The 27,783-nt window shown below is 39.2% G+C and overlaps 1 protein-coding gene across 4 annotated transcripts; it reads right to left on the reverse strand.

The window, feature by feature from the left end:
• Nucleotides 1-4,487: 4,487 nt before the first annotated feature.
• On the reverse strand, nt 4,488-24,058 carry trip10a (thyroid hormone receptor interactor 10a). 4 transcript variants are annotated; one of them, XM_086289552.1, is made up of 16 exons: nt 23,563-24,058; nt 17,802-17,917; nt 17,142-17,198; nt 16,568-16,715; nt 15,818-15,880; nt 13,703-13,807; nt 13,473-13,601; nt 12,990-13,136; nt 12,660-12,845; nt 10,264-10,425; nt 9,947-9,970; nt 9,115-9,224; nt 8,741-8,873; nt 8,459-8,547; nt 8,237-8,370; nt 4,488-5,962 (listed from the first exon to the last, which is right to left on the reverse strand). In XM_086289552.1, the coding sequence occupies exons 1-16, from the start codon at nt 23,584-23,586 to the stop codon at nt 5,811-5,813; spliced, it is 1,779 nt and encodes a 592-aa protein (XP_086145678.1). In that variant the 5' UTR covers nt 23,587-24,058; the 3' UTR covers nt 4,488-5,810. The 4 variants fall into 4 exon arrangements, with proteins under 4 accessions (XP_086145678.1, XP_086145679.1, XP_086145680.1 ...); XM_086289553.1 differs by lacking the exon at nt 9,947-9,970 and having other exon boundaries at nt 23,563-24,056; XM_086289554.1 differs by lacking the exon at nt 10,264-10,425 and having other exon boundaries at nt 23,563-24,055.
• Nucleotides 24,059-27,783: the final 3,725 nt, after the last annotated feature.

Below are 27,783 nucleotides of genomic sequence, written 5' to 3' on the forward strand. Positions count from 1 at the left end.
CCACTTTTCAACTTCTCAAAATAGTATTTCGAGTTTAATCTTGAATTTTCAACTTTATTCTCAAAATAAACAAGAATATTTTTTAATGCTGCCTTAATGCTTTGTAAAATACAAACAAAGAATCGCAGTGAACAAAACAAAAAAACATGTTTTGTTTTTTTTTAAAAAGTGTTATAACCTAAAATTGTGACAGCAACATTCAAACCAAACAGGTAACGGTGCAGAGGAACAATGATGATCTGACTGAGGGAGGACAACTTTTAGTACACAGGGGCTGTCTGGGAATGAGTCATACATGGATTCAAGGCACCGGTGTTAGAGTAACTTTTTTTTTTAAAGTTACACATTGCATTTGTAGCACACTACTCCATAAAGTACTTTTGCATTACTTCATTATATGGCCTGGTGATTCTCAATTATCTGGTAATGATAAAAACCTTGAGTCAGAGTCCCACACATGTTCCTGTCGTCTGAGGACAGAGGCAGACTGTTCTTTTAGTGTTTAGGCATCAACACAAAGCCAGTATTCAGGCTAGAAACCCAAACAGCACTTAACAGCTACTGCCACAGCAATTCTACAGTATAAACAAGCACCGGCAGAAATGACGTTAGAAGCAGCATCACTGCTTTGTTAACTGTTTAAAATCACACTCTGATTGTCCTGCTGGGGCCTGCATACTCTCAGCTAAATTCTCTCTAGCTTTTGTATGCATCCCATCAGCAGACACCTGAAAAAAGTCAATGTTGTGTTAGCAACAGTTCCTTCTAACCTCGGTGCAGTTTTCACTTTATGTTCTTGTTATTTCATGAAAAAAGGACTAATATTCATGTCTCCATCCCTCAAAAGACCTCCAGCATTCACATTCGGTTAGCCTTTGAAACTCAAGTGGAGATAATTGGAAGTGTAACATGATTAATGATTTGAGTACAGTAATGTGTTGCAGCAAACATTCAATATGATTACACAAAACACTGCAAGACACAAGTAGAAACAATTAAGGAAAGACAAACACTGTGGGGGAAGGAACAAAAGCATGAAGTAAAACCAACAATAAGATCCATGACAACTAACTTACAAAATAAAGTGAGAATGAAAAAACAGAGAGGGACGCCACAAACACGACAAAGACACCTAAAATAACAACCGTGATATGTCTCTTGTATTAAATTATTATAAAATGTCATCTGTTAAAGGGAACTGACAGCTTGTAAGGAACTCTATGACTCATCATGTTTGGGTTTTATATTTTTTCTTTGTTGTGAACAGACTGCAGGAAGAAAAATGGGACGAGTATCTTTTAAAAAGACTGTGGTATACAGTCTGTTGAGATTTCAGGGGCTTTAAAAAAAAATATATATATATATATATTTTTTTTTTTTTTTTTTTTTTTTTTTTTTTTTCAACACTGTGGTGGGGAAGTCGTATTGGAAGTCAGCTGGCATTTTGTGTTTCTGTGAAAGTAGGTGGGTCTGCTTGAACTCTTCACAGTGTCCTCTGCATACAGAATGAGTAAATTAGTATGTTGGGCTTGAACCATCTTAGAGTGAAGTTGTTTTATTTTTTGTTGTATCTCCAAAATCTCCAAAATGAACCTTTAACCAGGTAACAGGTGCCATAGCCACCTTTGCCCTTGACCTAGACTCATTTCAGTAAATACATCCACTATCAGCCAAATTCCTTGGATATGAGTACATGTGTCAGAACCTGCGGCACTCTTTGTTTAAATCATGTTCTTTGTCTATTGAGAATAAAAATGAAAACACTGAAAAAGAAAATTCCTTTTGTTTTCCACAGAAAAAAAAAGTGAATGGCATTTTTACACCCTGACCAACCTGAGAAGCTGAGCAGCGTTGTGGTTGTGAAGGCCGGAGGCGCTTCTGTTTAAAATGAAACTTAAAAAGAAAGTTATTCACTTCTGTTGGGATTTTAAAAAAATTGACGATGATATTAAAATTAGATTCGTTTTGGGGTCTTGTGGAGCCTCAGAGAGAATTACATGCCTCGGTATTACACTGATCAATACTGGTTTACTGGTTATACTCAAACAGGGTTTAGTCTAATGTTTAATAATTTATGTCTTAGTAATGAAGCTGACAACTTAGTCGAGGCAGTTTTGTGTTACTCCTAGCTCTGCTGGCTTGATGGTAGTGTTAAAATACTTTTGATTGGTGGAGCTTATTAAAAGCTCTTTGGGTCCACATATGCAGAAAAACAGTTACGGGGGGACAAGCTTCAACAGAATGGCTGTGAGAAGACAGAAGTTGTAAGCAGACAGAAAATTGGCCTCAAGCTGTGCCGCAGGAATGAACATGAGGCAGTGATTAATCTGAGGGACATTTATTTATTCATCTACAGCAAAGCTACAATTACAAAGCAGTTGACTCTGACTCTGTTGTTTATTTGTGGATTTTTGTACATGTCACTTGAGTGAACCGGAAACGTTATTTACTTAGAGATTGTCCTGCTTATCTTGTAAATTGCCTTTTCAAATTTCTTAATGATGTAGTTTGATCATTCTCTCGTTGACCATGCGGAGCTGATGAAAAGCTTAAAGGTTATCCTGCATATTTGTCTTTATTTTCTCTAGTGACTCCTGAAAGATCTGTTTCTTAAATCTTTAATCACCTGTGGTGCAGAAGGGTAGAGAAATAATTGCTTATTTTGTAAACCACCGCAGTAAAATGGAACTGGTGTTTCACTTAGAGTGACACATAATGCAGTTACTGAATTCCTGCCAGGCAATGCTTGTTTGGAGCATTTATGCCAATAATCAGCCAAATAAAAGCATTGCTAATGGTGACCAGGTTGTTGTCGATTTGTTGATCACCACTAGAGCGTTAAAATGATGTCTGAGCGCTATTCATTTTCTACAATCTCTGATTCTGCAAGAACAAAAACAAATATTAGTTAAACACAGGCAATTCAAAAAACCATGGCACCACATAACTAGCGTTTGAAGTCCAACAGCTAGATTCATCTTTCCTGCTGGACATGTGTCAAAAGCAGCATTAATACACCAGGCACTGTTTATCAAGACAACATGTTTTTATGAGTCATTTTTTTCCCTCACATTTTTATAGTGAAATCCTTTGCAGTAGATTCTGATCTATTTTAATGTAAGGTTAAAGAAACATAGTCGATTTAAAAAAATGAAATGTGAGTATCCATATCCAATTGTGGGTATCGATAATGGATGCTCTTGGTCAGTCCCACATAGGAATAAAAGTGTTGTGTAAAAATGTTAAACTTGATGTGAAACGATTATAGACACATGAAATCAAAGATTACACTAAGTGAATATATTGAATAAGACTTGCCAGAGATCTCTTAGGAACTGCAATCTTGTACTGTGGTACATAACTTCCAGACAAAGTATCATCCTAGATTTTTTTTGGAATATGGATGTTCCAAAAACAGGAACAGCTTTGGTTATCAGGTTTCCCAACACATCAATAAATTATACAAAATTAGGTTGTGCCTGATATCTGCTTAAATAAATAAGTCTTTAAAGATTCAAATAAAATGAAACACATGAAAGCCACTGCCCAACTCTAACTCGGTTCATCCTTCAGGTAAGTTTGTTTTTCTGTCCAGAGAAACCGTTTAAATGTCTTCTCTTGTGTATCCTCCCCATTAACATCGCCACTGGGGTGAGACGAGAGGTACCAGGATGCAGTGTTGTCCCCACCGAGCTGTAGGTAGACGGAGAATGTTGGCTGGTTCCTGTTAGCCTTATTTAAAAGCTGACCTTTAATGCATCTTGAGAATAAAGGCTTTGCATACAAATAATGATCTTATTCCTCAGTCAGTCAGTCTCTCAGTTTGGCCACACCAAACTGATGCACTACCATTTCTGCCAGTGATTTTTTTTTCCCATTTCTATCAAAATATGATGTATTATTCATTTAAACCTTGTTTTTAACTAAATTCACATTCATTGCATTTCACTTCACTTGTGTGGTATTGTGGATGAGGTGATACGAAAGTGGGGCACATGCCAATTTTGGGTTATTTAATTAGTCATTATAAACATTATGGTTTTTGAAGCCAGTGCAATTTAATCAGGTATGCAAATGCATGGCCTATATTGAAAACATAATTATGCAGAAGAGAGTAGATGGCAGGTCTATGACACAAGTTGCATCACTTAAGAAATGATGCAACAATGCCACCTACTGAGAATGAGCTGCATGTAATCAGTTAAGAGTGTGAGACATATCAATGCATTCTGGGCCTTATTTCTTAAAGCAGGTATTGGGATTTTGTCTTTTGTAGTTTGTTGCAACACCATCTCAATTTTTATTCCTAAGAAAATGCAGCTAAATTCCTATAATTGTTACATTATATATAATTCAGATTTTTCTAGGTCATCCATGTAGATGGATTGCCTTGTTATTAGATAAAAAAGAAAAATATTATCTTATATGACCAGATATCATGTTTTATTTTTTTCTCCAACTTCAGAAATGACATAACCACTTCAAACTCTGAAATGTGCTTAACATTTATTAAATCTTGAAAAAAAGAGAGAGAGAGAAAATACTTTATATGCAAAAATGGTATATACACATTGCTTTTAACCAGAAAGGCACCAAAGACACATAAGCAGTTACTTGGATAAGTAATGCTGCTAGCTGGCTTCATGACAACATAAAAAAGACATTGTATGACAAATTAAAGTGTGAAAAAGCAACATTATTGGCCATAAAATTAGCTTTCAGTTTTCTCTCTAAAAAGTACGATATTTTTTTATTTTTTTTATTTGAATGGTTAAATCGCTAATAAGACAATAGTGGTGTTGCAATAGCTAAAAATATATATTACTTATTACATAAATACAATAGTCTTAATGAAATACATTTTATTTACTCCCTTTTGTGGCTACAAACTGTCCACTATGTGTGCAAGCAAAAAAGAAGAACATGAAAACATCCTTAATACAAAGTACAACTTCTTTCAAACATGAACGTTTGCGCATCTGCAATAAATTATTTTTCTCTATAATTTCAGGATGTAACCATGAGAAAAGAATAGGTCCTGCATATCCTTATTACTGCTAAAGGTCTGAAATTAACTTAAGTGAGAATGATATGACTGTGATTGTCTGAACATTAAAGTGTTTGTATGGTTGTTTGAATCTGCTATGATGGGAGAGCCGTTCTCAACTTCTGGTGCTACACACAGCTAAAAACTAAAAGGAAGTATTCTCCCACAAATGAAATTCACCACCCGGTGACACTCAAGCACTATCGAGGGTAGAGAGTGACATGCTTGAAGCAAATAAAAACTCGCAGTGGAGCAGACTGCAATGAGCCATAGGAGGTCAGGTTTTTAACTGAAAAGGTAAACAGGAGAAGTAACTTCCTCCTAAATATTAATGGTGTTAACACCCAGTGTAAAGATGGCAGCAGCACTCCTCCTCCTTCCTCTCACACTCAGAAACTAATGCCTCACTAGTCTGTGGAATGAGACAAGCACTTGTACTATTAATGGTGCCTGAAAATGACTTTTAAAAAACAACAACAACAAAAATGACAACTGTATATTGTGATGCAAGACTAGAAAATAAAATGTCTTAGTGGTTCAGGTGGCTTAGGTAACTGGGATGGGGAAAAAATGTCATTGAAGCCATGATGAGCACACTGGTAGCACCATTCTTCTTCTTCTTCTTATATGGTGCACCTCTTTCAGTCAAAACACGTCACCTGCATATTTCTGGTAGTCTTGTCCATTAGTGCTGTCTTCTTTATGATCAGTCCAATAGGAAGAATTGCATACAGTTTTTTTTTTTTTTTAAATGTTAAGTGTTTCACTTATTTAGAGTGATGGTAACATAAGATGTAGGTATGTAGCCTTCATCTCCATTGTTCCTACGGACACGGGTCCAACCATCCCCTTTGTCCTCCTCTACCACAGCCAGCACCTCCCCTTCCTGCATAGCGATGGTCCCTTCACTGGCACCTGAAAAAGAAAAACAGGCTAGAGATAATTTCATATACCGATGTGCTGACACAAACCTTGCTCAGTCAAATCAGAGGGGAAAAAAATGGATTCATAATTTTATGACTGACTTCTTATTTTGTGGTATAATTATGCTACAACCTACAGGTAGAATTTCAAAAGCCAAGCCAGCACTATAATTTTACTGTCATATAACATTCTGTAGCCATAATGAAAACTTAGAATAAAATTGTCATTGTACATGTACAACAAAATTGTGGGTGTGCCACACCAACTGTGCTGGAATGAAATATAAACAGTAGACAGCAGGAATAAATAGCAAACAGGAGAAATATATTCGAAAAAAATAAGAGAAATGCACACATTGGAAAACAAAATAGTTGCAAAGTGCTTGGAAGTAGTGCAAAGAAAAGACTAAAAGCCAGAGTGATGGGGGTTACTCTGACCATGGCTGAGATTGGTGAGGTGGGTGGGCAGGGGTGGGGGCAATATTGTTTATTGACAGTCTGAATGGCCCAGGGGAAGAAGCCGTTCGTGACTCTGGAGGTGTGGGACCTGATTGACCTGAGGCGCTGACCAGAGGGCAGTAGGGTGCAAAGGGTCACCTGTGATGACAAAGGTTTTTCTGAGATAGACGGATCTGGCGATGGCCTCCAGTGTTGGCAGAGGGCAGTCAATTATTTTTTTGGGCCAGTGTTAATTATCCTCGGTGCAGCCTTCCTGTTCTCAGTAGTGGCCCCTGCGTACCAAACACCCAGGCAGTAGGAGAGCATGCTCTCCACTGAGGAGCGGTAGAAGGCCAGTACCAGCTTCTGGTCCAGGTTATTCTTTCTCAGGACATGGAGGAAGTGCAACTACTGTCGGGCCTTCTTTAGCAGGCCGTTGGTGTTGTGGGTCCAGGTGAGATCAGCGGAGATGTGGGTGACCAGAAACCTGAAGGTGGAGTCCAATTCCACCCGTTCTCTATTTATAAAGAGAGGGAAGTGGACCTGTCTGTGTCTCATTATAAGTTCTTTTGTATTGAGGACGTTCAGCTTCAGGTTATTTTCCAGTGTTGACTGACTATGGGTGGGTAGGGTGGGCAGATCAGCTGACAGCTCACCTGATACCCTTCACACATGCAGTTAGATTTACAAAAAAAAAAAAAAAAGAAAAAAAAAGAAGAAAGAACAAAAAACACTTTGCAAACCACGTCCACCTCATATTCTTCTTTCATGTCGTTTCTGACTTAATCGGTGTCATGTCTGCTGTCATTAAGGCTCGCTTTCTTCACTAAGCGAGCCTTTCTGCTGTTCTTGTTGCCTCCAATTTTCCATATATGAACATGGAAGTCTGGAGACATCTCAGAACAGAGCACAAATATTACAACCAAATTCTAAAAATAAAAAAATAAAAACTTAGGATGCTGTGTTAAATGTAAAAACAAACAGAATGCAAGGTTTTGAAAATCTCACAGATCCATATTTTATTCACAAGACATAGAGGGAGCAAAAAAGGGTGTAAAGTCATATTTAAAAAGAACATTTGGTAACTGATTAGGTTATTTGGCAAAAGGTCACTAACATGATTGAGTATTTAAAAAAAAAAAAAAAAAAAGACATCCTTGCGAGATGATGCAAGTAAATTTTAAAGGACATCTACTACAACGGCGTAACTTTGTAGTAGAAGAGTCTGGATGTTCAACTGTGATGCCTACAGTCGGAAAAATATGACCAAGACAACCCGGGATTATTGAACAGCAGACAATAACAGGAGACAAAAGTCCAGCAACTACACTCTCGAGTTCGCCGATTCTTACAGACACTGTTGTTAAAAGAAGATGTGACGCTACACAGTGCTAAACTTAGCTCTGCTCCAACTTTTTTCAAACGTTTAGGTGCCATCAAATTCAAAATAACTTTTTAAAATGATAATTTTCTCAGTTTAAACATATTATATGCTTTCTCTATTCTGTTGTGAATAAAATATGGGTTTATGAGATTTGCAAACCACTGCATTTTGTTTTATTTGCGTTTTACAAAACATCCCAACATTTATTGAAAATGGGTTGTAAAGTACACCTCGCAGGAGAATAAAAATCTTAGACTGTAGTGGTTCTTACTAAACAGTGAGAAATAATATTTCCATAACTCAGCTTTTTAGGAATGCAACTCTTGTAATCACACATCCTAGCATACAGCATCGACTCACTATGCCTCATTTTGAACAACAACAATAAGTCAATGAGTCCATTAGTTAAAAAAATAAATAAATAATAATGAGTGTATTACATACCAGGGAAGTTGTACATGGCTGTGCATTTCCCGATAGGAGCAGCTAGGTCTTCATCCTCAAAGTCATCATCAAACTCAGCATAAATGGCTTGGGAAGGATCAGGAGTGCTTTCATCGGAGTAAGCTCCATCAGGGCTGGAAAGAAAATAGACAGGCTTCCTGTACAGAGTAGACAACAAGCCTGTGTTTTAAAGTAATGTCTACAAGCAAAATGTAATCCTACCTGTGTACATCATTAGCTCCATTATTGTTAAATGAGTGGGCTTTATAGCGCAGCGTGTCTCCTCGACCTCCAGCTTCAGCAAGCCATGTCTACTCAAGAGAACGGTCCCCCCAAAAAAAGCAGAAATTTCCATCAATCCATTATTCTGCCATTTGTGTGACTACATGCTTTAAAAACTTTTAATTGGTTAGAAGAAAAGGCTGGAAACCTATTGACCTAATAGTTTATTAGAAATAACATATATGGGTCACATCATTTGACAGCAGCAGAGAGCTAGATTACCTCATATTTGCTCTGCTCTCCTCTGAGCCGCTCTATATTCTGGGATGTCTGGTTGATTTGGGATGCCAGGCTGGCGGGGTCTCCCATTTGAGGATTTTTCTCATAAACATCTTTCATCTTTCCCAGCGCTTCACTGAAAAGAGAGAAAAAAAAAGAGATAGACAGAGAGAGGGGAACAAAGGAAGAAGAGGGAAAGTGACTTTCAGTAGAAATCAGTTCCCTGCAGACCTCAGGAGTGGATAAACACACAGAGACACGGCACAGTTGTGTACTCTGCATGGATATTATATCCACTTTCCCAGTGGAGAAGTTCTAACAGAGATGGTTATTAATACACAGAAGGATCCGCACATGTCTGTCTAATAGACACACACCTCTGATCAACTTCCTTTTGCAACTCTTTGCAGATTTCATCCAGTTTCTGTTGTAACCTTTTTCTGCGCTGCTCCGGAGGGAGGTGGGCAAAGTCCTCTGTTACTGTAGGCTGCAAGAGGGTACAGGAAGGGGGGGGGGGGGGGTGTTAGCACTGAATGTCTTCTTACACTTTCATAATGACAGTTACCGTGGTGTGAGAACTGGACAACTGCAGAGGAAGCCTGTGGTTTGTGTTCAGCTCAGGAGACGTCAAACTAAAAACCATTTCAGCTCTTTGAGTTTCATGTTTGTTTGGTTTTGAACTGGCATAAAGCCAATGAAGTACAGAACATCAGTGAGCTGAACACAAAACCATCACCCATGGACCAATAACCGCATTCCAATAACTTCGTACAGTCCCATCTCTTATCATCTTCACATAAAAAAAAAATAGTCTTGATTTACATGTGTGACACAGAAAAGTGCACGATTGGGGCTATTTGGAAAACAGGGTTACTGATTGCTCAGTGTTTCTGTGTGCCACCAAGCATTCCTCCCTTCCTCCACCACCAGGTGGCCACCTCTTCAATACAGGCTTAAGAGGACAAGTCCTAGACCACATTACCTTATGTAGGATGCGGTATATTGAGGCCGTTTAGGGCAAAAACCAGCAGAAACTTATGAAGTTCCTGCTGGAAACTTCATAACTTTCTGCTGGTTGAGAAGGGAAACTACAGAGAATTTACAATGAATGTGAAGGGAAATTACAATGAAATGAGCCATTGTAAAGAAAAGGTGGCTACTTTTTACGAGTCAAACACCTCCACACCCCAGCTTTGTTTCCTGTATTACCATTATCCTCTCTGGAGTAAACTTCTGAGGGGGAAAAAAGAAAGAGCATGTGTACATAAAAATGGTGAAATAACCTTAAAGTGGGTTTCTTGCTTTTCACTTTTTACCTTGAAATGAATTTTAATTACATTTTTATATACATAAACATTAAAAATCAGACTAAGTTTAATACAGCATGTTCATGTCCTAAAAATATAAATCAAATTATTCATTACAGGAATTCAGTGACTCTTGCAGAGGCATGAACACAGGATGATGTGTAAGCCCTTATGAGTGAACGTCTCCTGGCACCCGAACCGTCTTCTGTGGTGACTCACCGATCTCCTGAGTGTCCGGAAGGAAGAGATTCTGGGTTTGACTGTCTTATTGATCTCCTTCAAACAGTACGACAGGGGGTCCCGGCCAAACTTGGGGGAAGGGGGTCCGTTAGGTGAAGGGGCAGGGGGAGTGGAGAAAGGAGCGAGCACTGGAGAGGACAGCTGGTGTGGGAAATGAGCAAAGTACCAGCACCCAAAGATAAGGTATACAGACATAGATTGGTGTATTGGGGAAGGAGGAGGGAAGAATAATTGAAAAGAAGAAGGGGAAGACAAGAACAACAAGATGACAAGGGAAAGAAAAAGACACCGTCAACACCTTAAAGCACACCACAAAGCAAGGAAGACAACACTGAAGCCAACCCAGCACATGAGCCCAATAAGCATGAAAGCAAAAAACACTCTCATAAACACAAACATCAAGTAATAATTACAAAAAAATAAATAAATCCCAAAACACTAAGATTACACAGCAAAACAACCAACCACAGCTCCCACATTGGTGCCACAGCAACCCTGCAGCCAAGTTCAAGCCCAGCTGATGGGCAGCCTGAGCTCCAGTGAGGAACTGGCTGAAGAAAGCCTGCGAGGTTAAATTACTTTGCATTTTTTACAGCTTTAATTGTTTATTAGTAATAGCAGTAATATAATCATTCATAATAACAACATATTTACTACCCAGTTTCAATGCTAACAATAACAAGACCGAGGTTTCTAACTATGGACTGGATATGATCTCTCTCAATACACCCAATAGGCTATGGTTACTGGCTTGCTGAGTATCTATAGACAGTGGTCAATGTGTTTTTCCAATTTGGCTGTAATTCAGTTACACTGAAAATAGAATTTCGTCTCATCACAAAATAACTAAGAAAAATGTTTGATTCGCAACTAAATATGTTTAAAGTTTAACCAGCACTATTAGAAGTCTGACCTATATAGACAGAAAATATCAACTCACATACCAGAACAGTAGCTATAAATAGCCTGCTTAATTACCGCAGTGGGATTCTGCACATAGATTTTTTTTTGGGGGGGGGGCGCCTAATGAGTGCCCTCTGTGACCTATTAGAAAGAGGTTAACCTGCAAACATGTCTGGGTGAACTAGACGCTGAGGTGTACATAAATGTAGTAAGGTGGGTGGGGGTCTATTAGCTAAATTACACAGGAGGCTGATGGCTTCTAGTCTCCAATAATGAACGTCTAAGAGAACCACACACAGTTTCTTGTGTAAATACGGTGAGCTAGAAGTACATTGTTATTATATGAACATCTACTGAGTAGGTGCCGCTTTTCTTCAGGGTTACGGGGGCCTAAATACAGGAGAGGAGTTAAGAACGGGAATGTTTAGGAGCTAGACATAAACCAAGAGCTCACTCAAGCCGATATATTCAGCCTCCTATTCACACGGCCGAGTCCTAATTGGGAGAGCATGACTGATGACACAGAGCACTGTGCCACACACATACACAGAGCGGGAAAAGTGCACAGCCAGTAAGACATGCAGAGAGTAGAGGGGTGCTGAACAAGCAAACACTGCAGGGAAGAAAGAAGGGATCATTTAGAGCTAGGACTGGAGGTGGGGGACCATTAGCTTGTTAGTGGTCAGCCACTCATATCGCCGGCTTAATTTTGGACCATAGCAAAAGTGCTCCATTGAGATAAGATTTACAATGTAGCGCAGCTCTCTTGCTCCAAACACAAAGTCATACGCAAGAACATAAATGTCAATGAAAACATTCAGGTCATAAACGTGCGACTGTAACTGGTCGGGGTTTTTTTTTTACCTACAAAATGTGGTATCATTCTGAAGTTGGCACAAAGATTTTATTGTGATGCAACACATAATGGCAGGTTCTGCACAGTATAATAGAAGCAGTGTGTTTGTGGATGCCTATAGAGAAAAATTCAATGTTGTTTGGGTCCCGTGCTGATGAAAGCACAAGCACAGCAGAATGCTGCCTGCTAGTTGACCTATTGGAAACCAGGGATAGGGAGGGTGTGCGTGGACGAGGTTTATACGCTGACAGCCAGTCATAGAGTCATGCAAAAGACCTTTTCCAGAAGTGTTGGGGTGTGTGAGAGTTCCCATATAACTCAGTGGCAGAGGGTCATGCAATATTATTCTGAGCATTAAAGGTAAGAAGGGTGTGTATGTGTGTGTTGCAAGTGTGTGCAGCTGCAACCACAGGTCCACCAGGGGTGCTCTCTGTAGGGGATTTCCTGGCTCTGCCATGCAAGGAGTCACACACTAATCTGCCTGATTGCCAACCTGAAGACTCACTGATTCATTGAAAATTTTCAAAAAGTACAATAAAGGACATCTGTGTGAGTGTGAGTCCATGTCATTAGGCTAAATTAGCCTAATGTTGCACTCTATAGTAAAATCTCCTACCTTACTTCGCTTGCTGAAAAGCCAAAAGTTATTGGTCTTCTTCTTCCATGGGTCAACGGAGACTTTAGGTGTACCGAGGCTACTGTCCGAAGAGGCTCGATTGATCCCCTGACTGTAGTCCTCAAACTCCAAATCTCCCGGACGCTCAAAGCCCGACTTATTCTGCTCTATTACAATCATGGAGTCCTGCATTAAATGCAATTATGGATAAGAGCAATTAAGAGCTATCGTCAAGCAGATTTAAGGCTAAAACGAATTAGCTGTACAAAGCCATGCTTCACATTAATATCCGTTCTTTTCTCCTTTTTTTTTTTTCCGAGATCCACTCACATTCTTCTCATTAACATTAGTTCCAGCTTTAGTAATGCCTTCCAGGCACTTGCCAATGATGGGCATCACATGCTTCTCTGTGTCTGAGAACAAGACGTAGCCTTGTGCCAACTTCTGTATTCGCCTCTCATCCAAATCCTGCAATTTCTAGTGAATACAAATTAACAGTTATTTACAAACAATGCCATTATTAGAGATAAAACAAAGCACAATAGATAGCAGCTAAAAATGTGTATTTTAAAAAGGAAAGATCAGGTTTATACTAAAATATTGAAATCATATACATATTTATCTGAAACAAAATAAACAAGCTGTAGCTGTTTATGATTTTCAAATAGCTTTAAAGCATAACTTTGACATACATCATTTTTTAAATTTCTCATTGATTCATAATAACTAATACATGTTACCAGTAGAATTTCTGCTAAAACCTAAAATAATGATGGTGGTAGGTGGTCATTTTGCAATAGATAATTGACTTACATTGAAAATGAGAGGCATGTCACTAAAATAGAATTGGTTCTGTTCTTTGTTGTATTTCTGGAGCTGAGCAGCATAGTCGTTCTTACACTCGTCTGCTACGTGTGCTCTCATGTGAGCTTGCTGTTTGGCCTGAAATCATGCACAAATAAAAACAGGTTAACAAAGCGCATCTAGTATTACTTTGGACGATGTCAAATAGGATATGGATATTCAACATGTTTCCTGTTTACTTTTTCAACATCAGCTTTTGTGGCATTGATGTCTTGATCTGTCTTTTCTGCATACTGTGCTGCACGCTCTGCTTCTCTCCACTCTCTCTCAAAGCGCTTCTTACTCTGGTGTGGATGGAGGAAAGAAACAGAAAGAAAAGCAAGAACATTACATTCAGTTCATTTAGTAAAGAATTAACTCTTAAGAGGTTACACAACTTTAAGCAAAGGACATGGCAGGTTTGACGGAAAACAGGTCTTGTAGTGCGAGGCGGTATTACCAAAAAATTGTATCTCTGTAATACTTAAGATTCTGGCCCTCTGACCTACTTTAACACATTACTTCAATTTTATTTTGTATTACACAAGTGCGCCTTTATATTGGTTTACAGCTACAAGTAAAATGTAAATAATGTACACACATTTAACTGCTCTTTAACACAATTATCAGTTGGTCACATGGCAGCAATTCAGTGCATTCAGGCATGATCGTGATGGCCTGGTGAAGGTCAAAGCACAATGGGGAAGAGAGGTGATTTAAGTGACTTTGAACGTGGTGTGGTTGTTGGTGCCAAATAGACTGGTTTGAGTATTTCAGAAAATGCTGATCTACTGGGGTTTTCCCCTCACACAAGTATCTCTGGTGTTTACAAAGAAAGATCCAAAAAAAGAAAGAAAAAGAGAAAAATAGCCAGTGAGCAGTAGTTCCCTGGGCCAAAATGCCTTGTTGATGCCAGAGGTCAGAGTAGAATGGCCAGACTGCTTCGGGTTGATAGGCAGGCAAGTAACTGAAATGATCACCAAAGCACAGAGAAAAGCTTCCCGGAATGCACAGCATGTCAAAGCTTGGAGCTGACGGAGTACAGAAATAGAAAACCACACCGGTTATCACTCTTGTCAGCTACAAACAGGAAACTGAGACTGCTATTCAGCACCCTTAGTACCAACTGAGTACAATTAGCACTATGGCACCATTCAAACACCACAGCCTACCTGAGTATTGTAACTGACCACAGTGTGCCCATGTCGAGATGGCTGCTTCTAGTAGGGTGACTCGCTATCTCACAAAGCCTCAATTATCTCAATCACAGACACCAGGATGTCAATCCAACGGAGCATTTTGGGATGTGGTGAAATGGGAGATTTGTATTATGATTGCGCAGCTGACAAATCAACTATGTGATGCTATCATGTCAATAAGGACCATAATTTCTTAAGAATGTCTCCAGCTCCTTGTTTAATCTATTCCCAAAAGACTTCTGAGGGGAAGTCCGTTCCGAGGGGAAAGATTAATCCAAACTAGAAAAGGGGAACTAATAAAGTGGTCAGTGAGTGTATCACGAAAAAGAAATAAAACACAAAAAACCAAAAACAAAACAATGAATTCATCTGCAATAAAGATCTGTTTGGTACAGGAAGTCCTCAACAGGCTGCTTGGTAACCTTTCGCAATATGCCACCATATTTTTTATTTTTATTTTTTTAATTCTTTCTTAAAGTCAACAAATGGTTTATTAGGATTTAAAATGCTTACGTCTGCATACTGGAGTAAAAGGCAACTGGATGGTGCCCCAACACCGGTAGTTGTAGCCACTTTGTGTGTGCTAGGCCTCACATGCATTAATTCAAGTCACTGAACTGGACCTCGCTGCCCTGAATGTGCTGCTGGTAGTTTTGGACCATTCAGTGTTGGTTTACATGGATTCCCTCTCAATGCCAGCACAGCTTGTCCAGTGACCAATGTAATAATAGTACACAGTTTCTTGAAATGCCACAGTAGCGTGTTTTTACTTTTCACCTTTATAGTGGTACTTGAAAAAAATATGCTTTAATTTATGATGTCAGTGCTGCATACCAGTTTGTCCAGTATGCAGCACAGCAGTGGAGATTCAAAAGGAGGCTTGCTTTCCACTCTGTTCATCTGATTTTACTATAGACAAATGTAGTCACCTGACTGAGCACACAGAATCTAGAACCATTCACTTTATCTTTCATTTTTTGCACTCAAGTCAAACATTCCAGTTTTGGTTATAGAGAAATCTTTTTTTTTCTGGTGGTACTTTAAATGTTAACATGCATTGTAGAAATGACTTGTGTGCTGTGTTCATCAACCTTTAAATTCTAAGAGTAAACTTACACTGTCAAGCTGCTTGTAGGTGCTCTCCAAACTCTGCTGGGCCTTCTTGGCATCCATCAGATACTGCAGACATCCATAAAAATAGAGTGAGAGGAGGGTCAGATGACAAAAAGAGAGACAGCCATGTGCAGGGGCAGACAAAATAAACAATGACTGCCTAAAGCCACACAGCACAACAGACAAGAAAACAAATACCAGTGTGTCTGTTTGAGACATCACGTCTTCAGTAGAAGCCTGTACATGGCTGCTCTGTTCTATCAGGAAAAAGCCAAAGCATTCCTCAGAGAAATGGCACACCACCACTCAGACCATGCCTCCCTCAGGAGACTCTAAGTGAGGCTTCTTTCCTGCCACAGCAGTAAGATCTCTGCATCTCCACTCCTCCTTATCACTGTTTGTTGTATATTCTAAAGAAAAACCCCATTTGGCATGTTGTCAGAATGTTGACGACTATGGTGTAATAGGCACATACACAGTGAGTTCTAGGTGTTTTCATTTACATAACGGGGGCTTCCAGTGTCACACAGTATGACTCAAACCAGGAAGTAAACAACAAAACTGTTAAAACAGCATGGAAGTGAAACAAAAGTGGCCTAGTACAAGACAGTTAACCATCTGCAGGTAAAGAGTGGTATGAATGGGACTGTGGGAAACGAGACCAACTAAAATGAAAACATCACAGATTCTCTTTGTTGCCACAGATTAGAACTTTAAAGACTCTAACCCTCATCCATTTCATATCGAGCTCACCGTCTTTCGTTCCTGCTTAAAATCTTGCAGGTACTTGGTAAGATCGATGCAAATGTTCATCATCAAGTTCTCTGCAATTAGCTCTCTCTGCCCCGCATAATCGTTCATCTCTGTCAGGATGTCCAAAAATGCCTGGTAGCTGGACAACCTATTATTTAAAGAGGTGGAGAAAGGAAAGGGTGGAGAAAGAATGACACTGTGATGAGGCAGCTGATAAGATGACAAACAGACAGGTTAAAAGAGAAGTTTGCAGTGGACCACGGCACGATAAGAAGTTTATAGCTTCCTTATTCCTGCTTCCTTCTAAAGGCATTTAAATGGCAACGAAAACAGCAATGCACTACTGCGTGGATAACAACACCAACTAACTGCTTGGATAACAGGGGGAAATGAAGGGAAAACCTTTAGTTTCAGATAGCAAATGAACTTAGGGGCTGCACCAAAGTCCAGGATTATTTTTAACTATAGATAATGCAAAGATATCCTAGTAGATACCACAAATAAAAACATATAAATATAAATAAGGGAGCTCTTCTATAAGAACAATCCTGCAACATAACCAACAACAACTCACCTGCATTCAGGCTCATCTTTGCTGCTTCGTTTTTGGTTATACTTCTTTGAAAGGTTCCTGTGAACAGTGACAGATCATTAACAATCTGAAATGGGGAAAGGGCTGAAACGGCAGATGGCAATAGAAGACAACTCGCTGACTTAAAATGTTCTTATGTAACCATCTGATTTGTTTCCACACCATAGGATCAACAACAGCAGTCCACTATGAACATATTTAAATAGCTGTTCTTCCTCCTTTCACTCTCCTTCTGACCACTTCCTGTCTATCATGCGCCAGTCTGCTCCCGCTTCCTCTCCTTTCCAGCAAAGCTCAGCACTACAACAGATGGGGGCCTACAAACTGGGAAACAACCGGGAGAGGAAGGACTATGTAAGAAAGGCCACAGGAGAGAGAGAGGAGAAAGATACAGGGACAACAAGCTACAGCTGGAGAATCGAGCTAGTGTTTCACACACAAGTTAGATTCAGTCCCGCAGTGGTCATAAGACCAACAAGCATTTCATAAACAGCCTTTTAACAGGCACCCATGCAAACACAAAAGGACACATATGCTGCAAGCTGCTTTGAGCAACACACTTGTACACAATTCTTTGTGGCAGTTGGGCAACAACAACGTGAAAAACAGAGGAGGAGAGAGAAAAAACAAAAACAGGCCTACCTCAGTTGTTTGGCATAGTTTTGCTCAATCTCTGTCCTCTCCTTCGCAAATTTCACATACTTCTCTACCAGCTCCAGGCCAGACTGTGTGTGCTTTTCAATGATGTCATATTGGTCCTGGTGGAAGGAGCACAACACAAATAAGGAAAAGACAAAACACAGTGAAATACCAAACATGTGTGGAATTCTAGGTAATGACCGGGATGTTGCACTGGTGGACTTTGAGGTCACCAAATTACATCTTAAGCAGGGGGGAATAAAACAAAAACACATCAAGGTTTGTTCTCGCATGCTAGGTCCCAAGAATGCTCGCCACATGTGCACAAGATATTGGCAACCGTTTCTTAACTTCCGCTAGGCTTTAAATCATGGGGGACCTGCGTTTTTCTTACGAGGGGGAGAGAACTGTCAGAAGGACACAGAGGTCATGCTTCTCAGGCATTAAAGAAGGAGGTGCTTTTCTCTTCCTTATGTGGTCAGACTGTGTGGAGTGAATAGCAACGTGACGCCCGATTCCTTAGAAAAAAAATTTTTCATGCCAGTTCCATTTACAGCCGAATTTGCTGACTTCTCCTCATCATTATGCAGTATGACTGAGGCATATATGGTTTCTGTTCCTCTTTCACTGCTTTCTTTAAAACACCTTCAAGCTCTGACAAGCCTACTAAGAGTGAGAAACAATGCTGAAGACTTGAAGCGGAGGCATGTTGAAAGGGGATTCCTGACGTGTTGAGCCACGTTATTCTACACCCTTCCCGCTCTTCAGGTGAAACAAAAGAGTTAAAGTCCACATAAATGAGATGGCATTTAACCTAACTACAGTACACAGTTCAAAGTTAAGAGTAAGGCCTGCAATCCAGCGCTACAATAATGCCTAGCCAGTAGGCACTTTGGGGGGTTTTAATTAAGGGTCAATAATTGTGTAACTGTAGTAGAGAAAAGGAGTGAAGTAGGCAGGATTAGTGTATTGCTGAAAATGTTTCCCACTTAAAGGTAAGCGATGACAATTTCTGCATGATTTAAAATGAAAGATTATTGATGTGGAGTAGAGTGCAGTAATAATAATTCTTTTACTATATGAATACATTTGGATTTGCAGCATATTATGATTTACCACACAGTTTTTGGATAACAGTAAACTAGCCTCACATGATTCCTGGATCACAAAGTTAGCGCATGTGACAATTTCTCCTAAATTACTCGTACCAGCCACTTAAAACCAAATCGCCCTAAATGAGTGATTCCTCCATCAGGCCCCAGTTAGATTCATAACTGGAGATGTGTCAAAGTGCAAACCAAATACCAGGAATACACCAATTACAAAATTCAACTCATGTTTAAAATAGCATTTTTCTTTTTAGTTTTTGCTGACATTTCCTCCCCATTTTGGGAACTGAAGTAAAATAGACCTCATTACACCATCTCTGAACATTTACCAAGCACCAAGTTTTTATGACACAAGAGATAAAAGTCAGCCACTGCCACTTATAAATGTCACGCCCAAGACACTTATTTGGTAAATATATTAGCTCACGTCTATCAAAATCTGTTTACACGTGAAGTAACCAAGAAGCTAGAGGCAACAGGAATAATAACACAACTGAAAGCCATATTATTCAGTCGGGAACTTGTAGGAATAACTACATGTGTACGAACTAAAAAGCACAGTAAGTTATGAGCTTACAATACCTGTTAGCACCCATTCAACTTAGTCCTGAGGCCTGACCTAATGCTGTTTTCAAACTCATAAGCTTGATTTAGTCTTCTGCAGGAAGCATCCTAACTTACGATGTAACTGGAAACCCCTCTTATCCACAACATTCCACGCCACTCAAGTCACTGCAGGCTGTGTCAACCCGACGTGCAATGACATTTCTCAAGAGGTGCAAATCAGGTTACGGCATAGGGTTAAAAGGGGTTTCCAGTTACGATGTAGACTTCCCACTGAAGCATAAATCAGGCATTGGTAGCCCCCAAGAGAGATGATCAGAGGCTTTAAATAATGTCCAAGACTGGACAACAGCTGGTTAGTCAAAATGCATTAATGCAGTCCCTTCGACTTGTAGGCAGGTTACTTCCGACATATTACAATTACAAATTAATCACTCTGATTGGTTTATTTTTTAGATTGTTAGTTTCACCACTAAGACAGATGTACTCATCATATTATGAAGACTTGGAAAGTTGTAGTCTGCCTCTGTAGTCTGGAACAGGTCATTTGAATAGATAAGCCCTTTATTTGCATATTCAGTTTGTGGACTGCCGACCAGCCTGTGGCACAGTGTGCAAAAAGCTTACTGCTTACTGTGGAGATTTAAGGGGAGGTTAGAAACTACAAGCTGTGCTAGGTGTAACCTCTTTGTGTGGGTTTGTCCTTAATCCAGTATTTATGGTCAAATTTCAAAATACTATACTTGAAGTATTCCTGTCAATACTGAGTACCATTCCAACATCCAGACACTTCCATTGAAAATACAACTGCAGATACTTATTAATGTTGGAAAATATTATCGATCCAGGAAATGTCACCATTTCTATATCAAGATAAAGCAATGCAGAGCAAAAGGTTTAAAGGTCTGACAATCCTTTAATGGTTATTTAATAGTTGAGGTATACCAGGTATATTTTAATAAGGTGATATTTATCTGGTAAAGCTGTATGATCTCAGTTATGTCGTCTGGATGTTGGATGTTCAAGTGTGATGCTAAAAATAATTGTGATTAAGCCCTTTTTTTGGTCAACATTTTTCACACTGATGAAGAAAACCCTTTAGTGAACTGGCTGTTTTATAGATCCAACAGGAAAATTGAACTTATATCAGAAATCTGTTTCAATTAAAAAAAAATAAATAAATAAAAAAAAAGATGTTTGGCTTATTTGTTATCAATAAGAGTATACCGGTATTACCAGAAAGTCTTCACATACACACTACCCCATCTGTCCCGCAATATCACCCCTAAAAAAAAAGCATCTACATCAGTTTAAGCAATTATGAATAAATGACATGACCGAAGAAGAGTGGGAGGGGTTTCCACGCTAAAAAATAAAAAATTAAAAAAAAAATTAAAAAATGGATGTGAGAAATCTCAGTGCCAACTCCATCAGGCACACTCTAAAACACAACGTTAGGAATAATTTCAAATAAATGATTGAAACCATTTCTGGGTAAATATTCAGTTTCTATAAGTTCCAAAAATTACATTCTGTTTTTTCTTTAACATTTTAAACCACTTTTTCTGGAAATGAGGTTGGATAACAGAGCTCATAGAGCTCATCTAAAGAGTTCTTCAAACTTTTCACCTGAGGAAAGTGAATCAGAAAACATTTTTTAACTTTTTAATGGGTGTTGGTAACATAAAATTCAAAAGTTCAGTGTTGAAATAATCCAAATGTTTCAACCTTTGCTCTGTGGTCTTTGGACTATTAACACAAAAATACAAATATTTAAATTGTGACCTCCTTTTAGTCAACATTCTACACAACAACCCATCTCCCCTGTGATGGACTGGTAACCTATCCAGTGTATACTCCATCTACTGCCTTGGGCTCCAGCACCTCCTGCAACCTTGAACCAGCAAGTGGCTAAGAAGATGGATGGACAGAGAGTATGCCAGATTTCTTGTAAGCAGTTTCGTAAAATACTGAAAAAGTCACATTTGGTTATCTATAAACCTCAAGATAACAACTTAAATCTGAACAAGAACGCCCCACTTAAAAAGCAAAACCATTAAAACTATCTTAAAATAAATCAAAACAACTTGAAAAGATATAATCAGTGTCTTCTCAAACACCATTCAAAGCCACAGTCAAAGTTATGTATACAAGTCCCCGCAGAGTTTGTACTGAACTGATTTTCATAAGACTAAAACAACTTTAAAATGAGCATGTTTTTGTTTTAAAAGCAAATGTTATGTTGGTGGCTTGCACGACTGCTTTTTATTTGTTCTTTTAACTTGCCTTTACCTATAGTTATTTTTTATGGAGTAATCGCTCCTTTCCTCAGGAATACTTTGAGCCATGACTAGAATCTTTATCCTCCTCTTATTTCATCGTTTTGAAGGATAGTCTAAATATTCTAGTTCTGCCCTGGTAATTATACAACTTCCAAATATAGAGAGCCATAACCTATTTTGTACTGCACAGATTTATGTATGTGGGGTGCGTTAAAAGTATGACAGTTTACTTTGTTCTTCAACTCCCAGGTCTCATCTAAACCTCTGTCCTCAAAATAATGTCAAAAGAGAACTGGCATCAAGTAAAAGCCACACAATTTCTAAAGGAGGCACCCTGAAAGTCACCAACTTACAATGCTTGGCTGGATATTTCAGCCTTGAGTCACCCTGTCATCTTCAAAATGAGGGGCCAGGCCTGGCCAGACCAGCCTTACTGCAGTTCTGAGGAGTGCCCTGGTAACACTCACTATCACAGTTAATGCCCAGACAATGATCTTGTACTCTGACTAGTGCCTTAAAATAGCCATTGGATTAACGACAATCAGGGGACAGATGTCATAGAGCTGATTTGGCCCGAGGAACTAGCCAAACATTAAAAAAGCCAATTATGCCTGCAGGGCTTTGTCCAAGCAGGCAGGTGAAGACATAGCCTACAATGAGATTTTTTAATGAAATCTATATTGACTGAAAGCAGAACAGTTCGCTTTCCTGTGAGAGATTTCCTAAAAACTAGTGAAACAACTATATGCACTAAAACAGGAAAGCCTTACAAAGAGACAAAGCCTCTGATTAATCCTGGGGTACCACATTTCTCTGAGTCAATCAAAGTAGGGCAAAACTAATTAGGCTGTGTTGCACCAGCACATAGGATGGAAAAGGGACTGGGGAAGAGGCCTAGGGGGAGATTGTAATGAGGTCACAACCTCACTATGCTCATCTTTGCAGTGCTCCATTTTACATATTCAGGTTTGTTGAAAATGTGCATGAGCAACAACAGGCTTTGTCTGGATTCTGGATAATGTCATTGCCTTTACAGCTGCATCCAGGAAGTGGCTTACAGCTGGCTACCTAGCAGTCTGTAAAACACAATTCATACAAATCTAGTATTTTACCAAATCATCGCAGCACATGGGAATAAAAATCTCTCTCAATATGCACTCTTTGTTGAATAAAAAAAGAATCATGGCACTGAGATGGACACATTAAGGGATTTACTCATGAAACTTGTTCGCAAGGCAAATCACAGCATCTGATTTCATCTCTATGGAAGCAAGGTGTGCCAGACTGTACACAATGAACCATCCCACGGGGCACAACCCACCTCTGCACTGTTTAAAGGCCTTTCTAGATGTGAAATAGTGTTTTTAGGCTGATATCAGACAACTTTTAAGAGTCATCTGGGTTATAAATAGTCACTTGATCCAATTAATTAATTAATACTTAGATTTGGAGGAAAGAGAGGGACTAAATGATAAAACAAAAGGTGTAAAAATATATATAATATGCAAAACGTGGATCCTTCATTTTCCAAAAGTGCTTGTATGGTTTTGTATGTAAACTTAATCCTTTTTTACGTACTAAAAGTTGAAGAAATGGCTGGAAACATGTTAGTATAATCCTGAATGCACAGCTGTGCACACAGGCGAGTTACTCCGCTTCTGGATACATGTAGGCTTCCTCGCCGGAGGTCGTGTAGCGTTTTTCACTTTCGCATCCCGCAATGCTTAAAAAACTGCACTGCAAACCTGACACCCAGACAACCTATTAAAATATCAAAGGAGACAGAAGCGAGGCAGATGATAGACTCACCCAAAGCTCTGTGCCCCAATCCATGTTCAGCTTGTTGGCCAAGCTGTCTGACTACCCCGAATACAAAGAACTTCTCCAAAGTTATCCCAACAGCTCGGAGGACGGCCCTGGCAAGTATAATCCCAACGTGATAGATCGGTCGTAAACACTACCTTCTCCGGCTTATTCTCTCTTCAGCACACACAATACATCAACATTATGATCCTGCAATTAATTAGGTGTGCCAGTCGTTAGTCTGATTCTTCTAAATATTTTACATAGCGAGGGAAACGGGGACAAACTAGCTTTCGTATCCGCGTCACTCCCAAATCCTAAGCCTTAAAGGGGCAGTAGCCTGAAGCACACACGCTACCAGCCAGGAGACTGTGCTGCATCCTGACAGTCCGCACTGGTTAAAATTACTTCTGTTCAAGACGTGTTCTTATCTAAGACGGTTATTGTAAAAAAAAAAGTCCTCTATAGGCTACAAGCTCCGGGAATTCTGTGCTTCCCTGATAGAGAGCGTCCCCCGGACTTTCCCACATGAATCATAGCATTATGTTCATCATCGATCAACAAGCAACAGGCTGACTGGTTCTGGCAGTGAGTGCTTCACCGTCTGATTCAAATCATTAATGACTCACAATTAAGTTTTCATGCAAGAAAATAGGCTACTCTGTTTAATTTGCTTATGTGCAGTGACGCCTAATAAGGTCTACAATGAACACATCCACTACTTCCAGACTGAAAAACAGCCAGACTGTAATGGGGGAACGAAAGACGGAAACTATAAATGTAAGAAGATTTAAATTCAATCTTTTGAGAGATATGAAGCTACGAATACTTCATACAAAGGGAAATTGAAAAAGTTTTTTTTTTTCATAGGAAAGAACAAATAATTAGGTTACCCGTGCAGTTAAGTTTTCACTTCAGTTTTCAGAATCCTGTAAAAACCCCTAGCACTTAACACTGGTTGATGACATAAGGACATCTATGTCATTTGGAATTTTGTATCTCTCTATCTTTTGTCTTCTGAGAGTTGTGAAAAGGGACCAGGAGGATGAGAAACGATGAAACAAGCAACACCCAACAGACTGGAAAGTGTGTGTGTGTGTGGGGGGGGGGGTTACCTGTTTAGTTTTACCTGTGAGATAAGCAAAACAAAACATAACATTTCTTCTCACCTCTTGACCTTTTCTTTATTCATTTCCCATATCTGTTCTGCACAGTCAGCAACCATATCTTTTATCACAAGTGTGGCAAATCTTGTCTTTCTTCCAACTTTATTCTCTCCAACACAAATGTAAACACCAGCACTGGTAGACGTGGCTCTAGTGATAGTGACAGACTTCTGGCGCCTCTTAGTGGTCTCATTTCACAGCCGCTGTGAGCTGTGTAGATCAAGCTGATGTTTGGGGGAGGGAGGGTTACTAGAGCTTCAAAAAGAATCACAGCGACTGACGATGGATCTTCAAATCTCACAACAATTTCAGAAAGCGACAGTGATACAAGGCAATCTTCTACAAGTAGACTTATGAAGTTAGAGCTTTTCTTTTCTTCTCTTTTCTAAATTAAGGAATAAGTCAACAGTATCCACTCAACAGCTACCCTGAGGTACCCCTGAGCAAGGTGCTGTTCCCAGGCGCCCAATGGCTGCCCACTGCTTTACATAGTGAATGGATTAAATGCAAAGAGGAATTTCCCACGGGGATCAATAAAATCTACATTATTATTATTATTAAAGGATGCATTAGCAAATTAACTGTAAGATAAACAGTGATTTAAATGACAAGGTGCAGGTTGTATTGCTGCAATAGAATGATCCTAAGATTGTTTGTGTTCTCCCCGTCGCATTTCCAGTTATAGACAAGAGGAGGGTTTCCCTTGGTTTCACAGCTCAGGGTAATATCAGTGCCCTTAAGTTGATAGATATCATTGTGTTTAGTTTAGCTCAGGAGCATCAAGAATGGCAAGCATAGTTTTTCACATTTAAACAATGGATAGCTAAACTGACTTGAATGGTTTTTGTTTTTTAAATCTAAGCTAAAAGTTGAAATAATGCTCTGTTTGTTTGGACACAGTGGGATGTTTACTCACAGTGTTCAGAAACACTGTGTGAATGAGGGGAAAAAACAGGAAGTTGTGGTGTCTCCCTTAGTTATGCTGCAGTTGACGTGGGCTGCTGGGGGGATTTTTATGATACGCTGGGCATTTATTAATCTCTTTATCTCTTTAAACATCTCTGTGTTTTTAGCCTTTTTGTATTTAATCATTCTTTGCTCTCACTCCAACCAGTCAACCAGTCACGTTTCTTCCTGTTAAAAGGAAGTTATTCCTTTTGTCCTTCCCATTGTACAAGTGCTTGGTCATAGAGGGTTGTGTGAATGTTGAGGTTTCTCTTTGGTATTGTATAGTCTTTACTTTACAATTCGAAGCACCTTGAAGCAACTGTTTTTATGAAGTGGCACTATATAAATAAAACAGAATTAAATTGAACTACATTTTGTTCACTCTCAAATTACAGGATTCATTATTCAGTGTTTTGGTGTGATTGTTAAATGATGTGTCACAATGCTTTCATTGTTTTTATACGTCAGTGAAGTACTGAACAGGAACAAAACTGATGACATCACACAGCAGCCAGTTCTGCTTTTTTCTTCTATTGAACAGCTTTTGGATTCTCTGGCAAACAACATTAGATAAAAGTTAGTTACATATACATCATCATTTTTAATTTTCTTAGCATTACATTGTATTCATTTCAAATTAATTTTTTTGTATGCAATAGGTCTTTACTGCAATTAATGAGAATCATCTAGCTTTATTTTTGCACTCAAACTTTCAGTCTAACAGTATAAAATCTCTTTGTTTTTAAAGCCGGAGCTTTTATTTCTCATTTCAGTGTGCTGGTAAACTTTACAGAGAAAGGAATTCCTCCATAGTCTTCTACAATCTCAAGTGGATCCAGGACAAGAGAGTTGAGCTCTGTTATGATGTCAGGATCTTTGCCTCCCTCTTGTGGTTCAGGCCACTAATGCATTTGACTAAAGCTTGAGCTGTAGCTCCTATGCTCCTATGTGTAACGTTATAAACACAATCTTTTGATCCTTTAGCTTCAACAACTCTTTCCACAAGTTCATGCCTTCAATATTCCTCTTGAAAATCAGTATCAATACACTTTTCAGCTCCTTAGGCTTCCTCTCATTCTCCAGGATTTTGTTAAACAGTCTGGTTAGAGTTGACTGTCCTCTCTCTACCACCACAGGCATGTCATCTTGACCAACCACCTTTCCACTCATCACCCTCTTCATAGCTGCCCTCACTTGCTCCTTACTAATCGGCTGCACTTCCTGATTTTCAACTAGTCCTTGTCTCTCTCATTTTCTGAATTCAACAGCTTCTCAAGTACTTCTTTGAATGTTGTAAATAAATAAAGAATCACAGTGACAACAGATACAGATACACGACCTTCCACCCTTTGAGGAACTTTGAGGGGCTCAGAGTTCCCCTGAGCTGGTACTTCTCCAGAGTGAAAATAGCCAGTTGAGGTGGTTCAGGCAGGAAACGTCTTATGCACCTCCAGGCATGTCCTACCTGAGAAAGCTCAGGGGCACATGAGGCAGGGATGAGCAGGCACTTAAAACAATACTTTGAATTCCATATGCAATAGTATCTCAGATTATATAATCCATTCACAAAAATGGTGGTTTGAAATTTCTATTAGTATGAATGGCTTTTTTCCTTCAGTACTTTGAATAAATCAGTATCATGATTAAACAGTTACCAGTCATTAGTTTGTTTCTTTTTCACCAGTGTGACAAATCTTGTCTTTCTCACAACTTGCAACACATGTAAACACCAGCATTGGTAGACGTGGCTCTTGTGACAGTGATAGTCATCTGGCGCCCCTCAGTGGTCTCTTTTGCATTCACAGCATCTATACAGATCCAGCTGATGTTAGAGGGAGGGTTGCCATCAGCATTGCAGCTTAGTGGAACATTCTCACACATTCTCAGGGTGTAAATAATCCCACTGGTTAACATTTAGTCACTTTGATCTCATAGGTTGACAGGTGAAAGAGAAAAGGACTGTCTGTGCAACCAGAGTTGTTTGAGCTCACAACACTTTAAGAATACATTAGTATTGGGTGGCAAGCTGATATCCAGAGTTCACTTAGTGGAAAATAAGAAGGAAATCTTACAAAGAAGGTTGCAGAAGGATGGACTGATAAGATCCAAAGCA

Source organism: Aulonocara sp. 'chitande type north' Nkhata Bay, linkage group LG4 (assembly GCF_057382095.1).
Source record: "Aulonocara sp. 'chitande type north' Nkhata Bay isolate Kocher_YH1m ecotype deep benthic linkage group LG4, A_spYH_male_GT1.1, whole genome shotgun sequence".
Lineage (NCBI taxonomy): Eukaryota > Metazoa > Chordata > Actinopteri > Cichliformes > Cichlidae > Aulonocara > Aulonocara sp. 'chitande type north' Nkhata Bay.

What these genes read in the sequence shown, in the direction of transcription:
- trip10a (XM_086289552.1), bottom strand. Translation starts at nt 23,586, where the DNA reads ATGGATTGGGGCACAGAGCTTTGG. An exon ending in CTAATGTTAATGAGAAGAAT is followed by an intron (nt 12,846 to 12,989) that starts GTGAGTGGATCT and finishes CATTTAATGCAG; the next exon opens with GACTCCATGATTGTAATAGA. An exon ending in GGAGCTAATGATGTACACAG is followed by an intron (nt 8,371 to 8,458) that starts GTAGGATTACAT and finishes TTTTCTTTCCAG; the next exon opens with CCCTGATGGAGCTTACTCCG.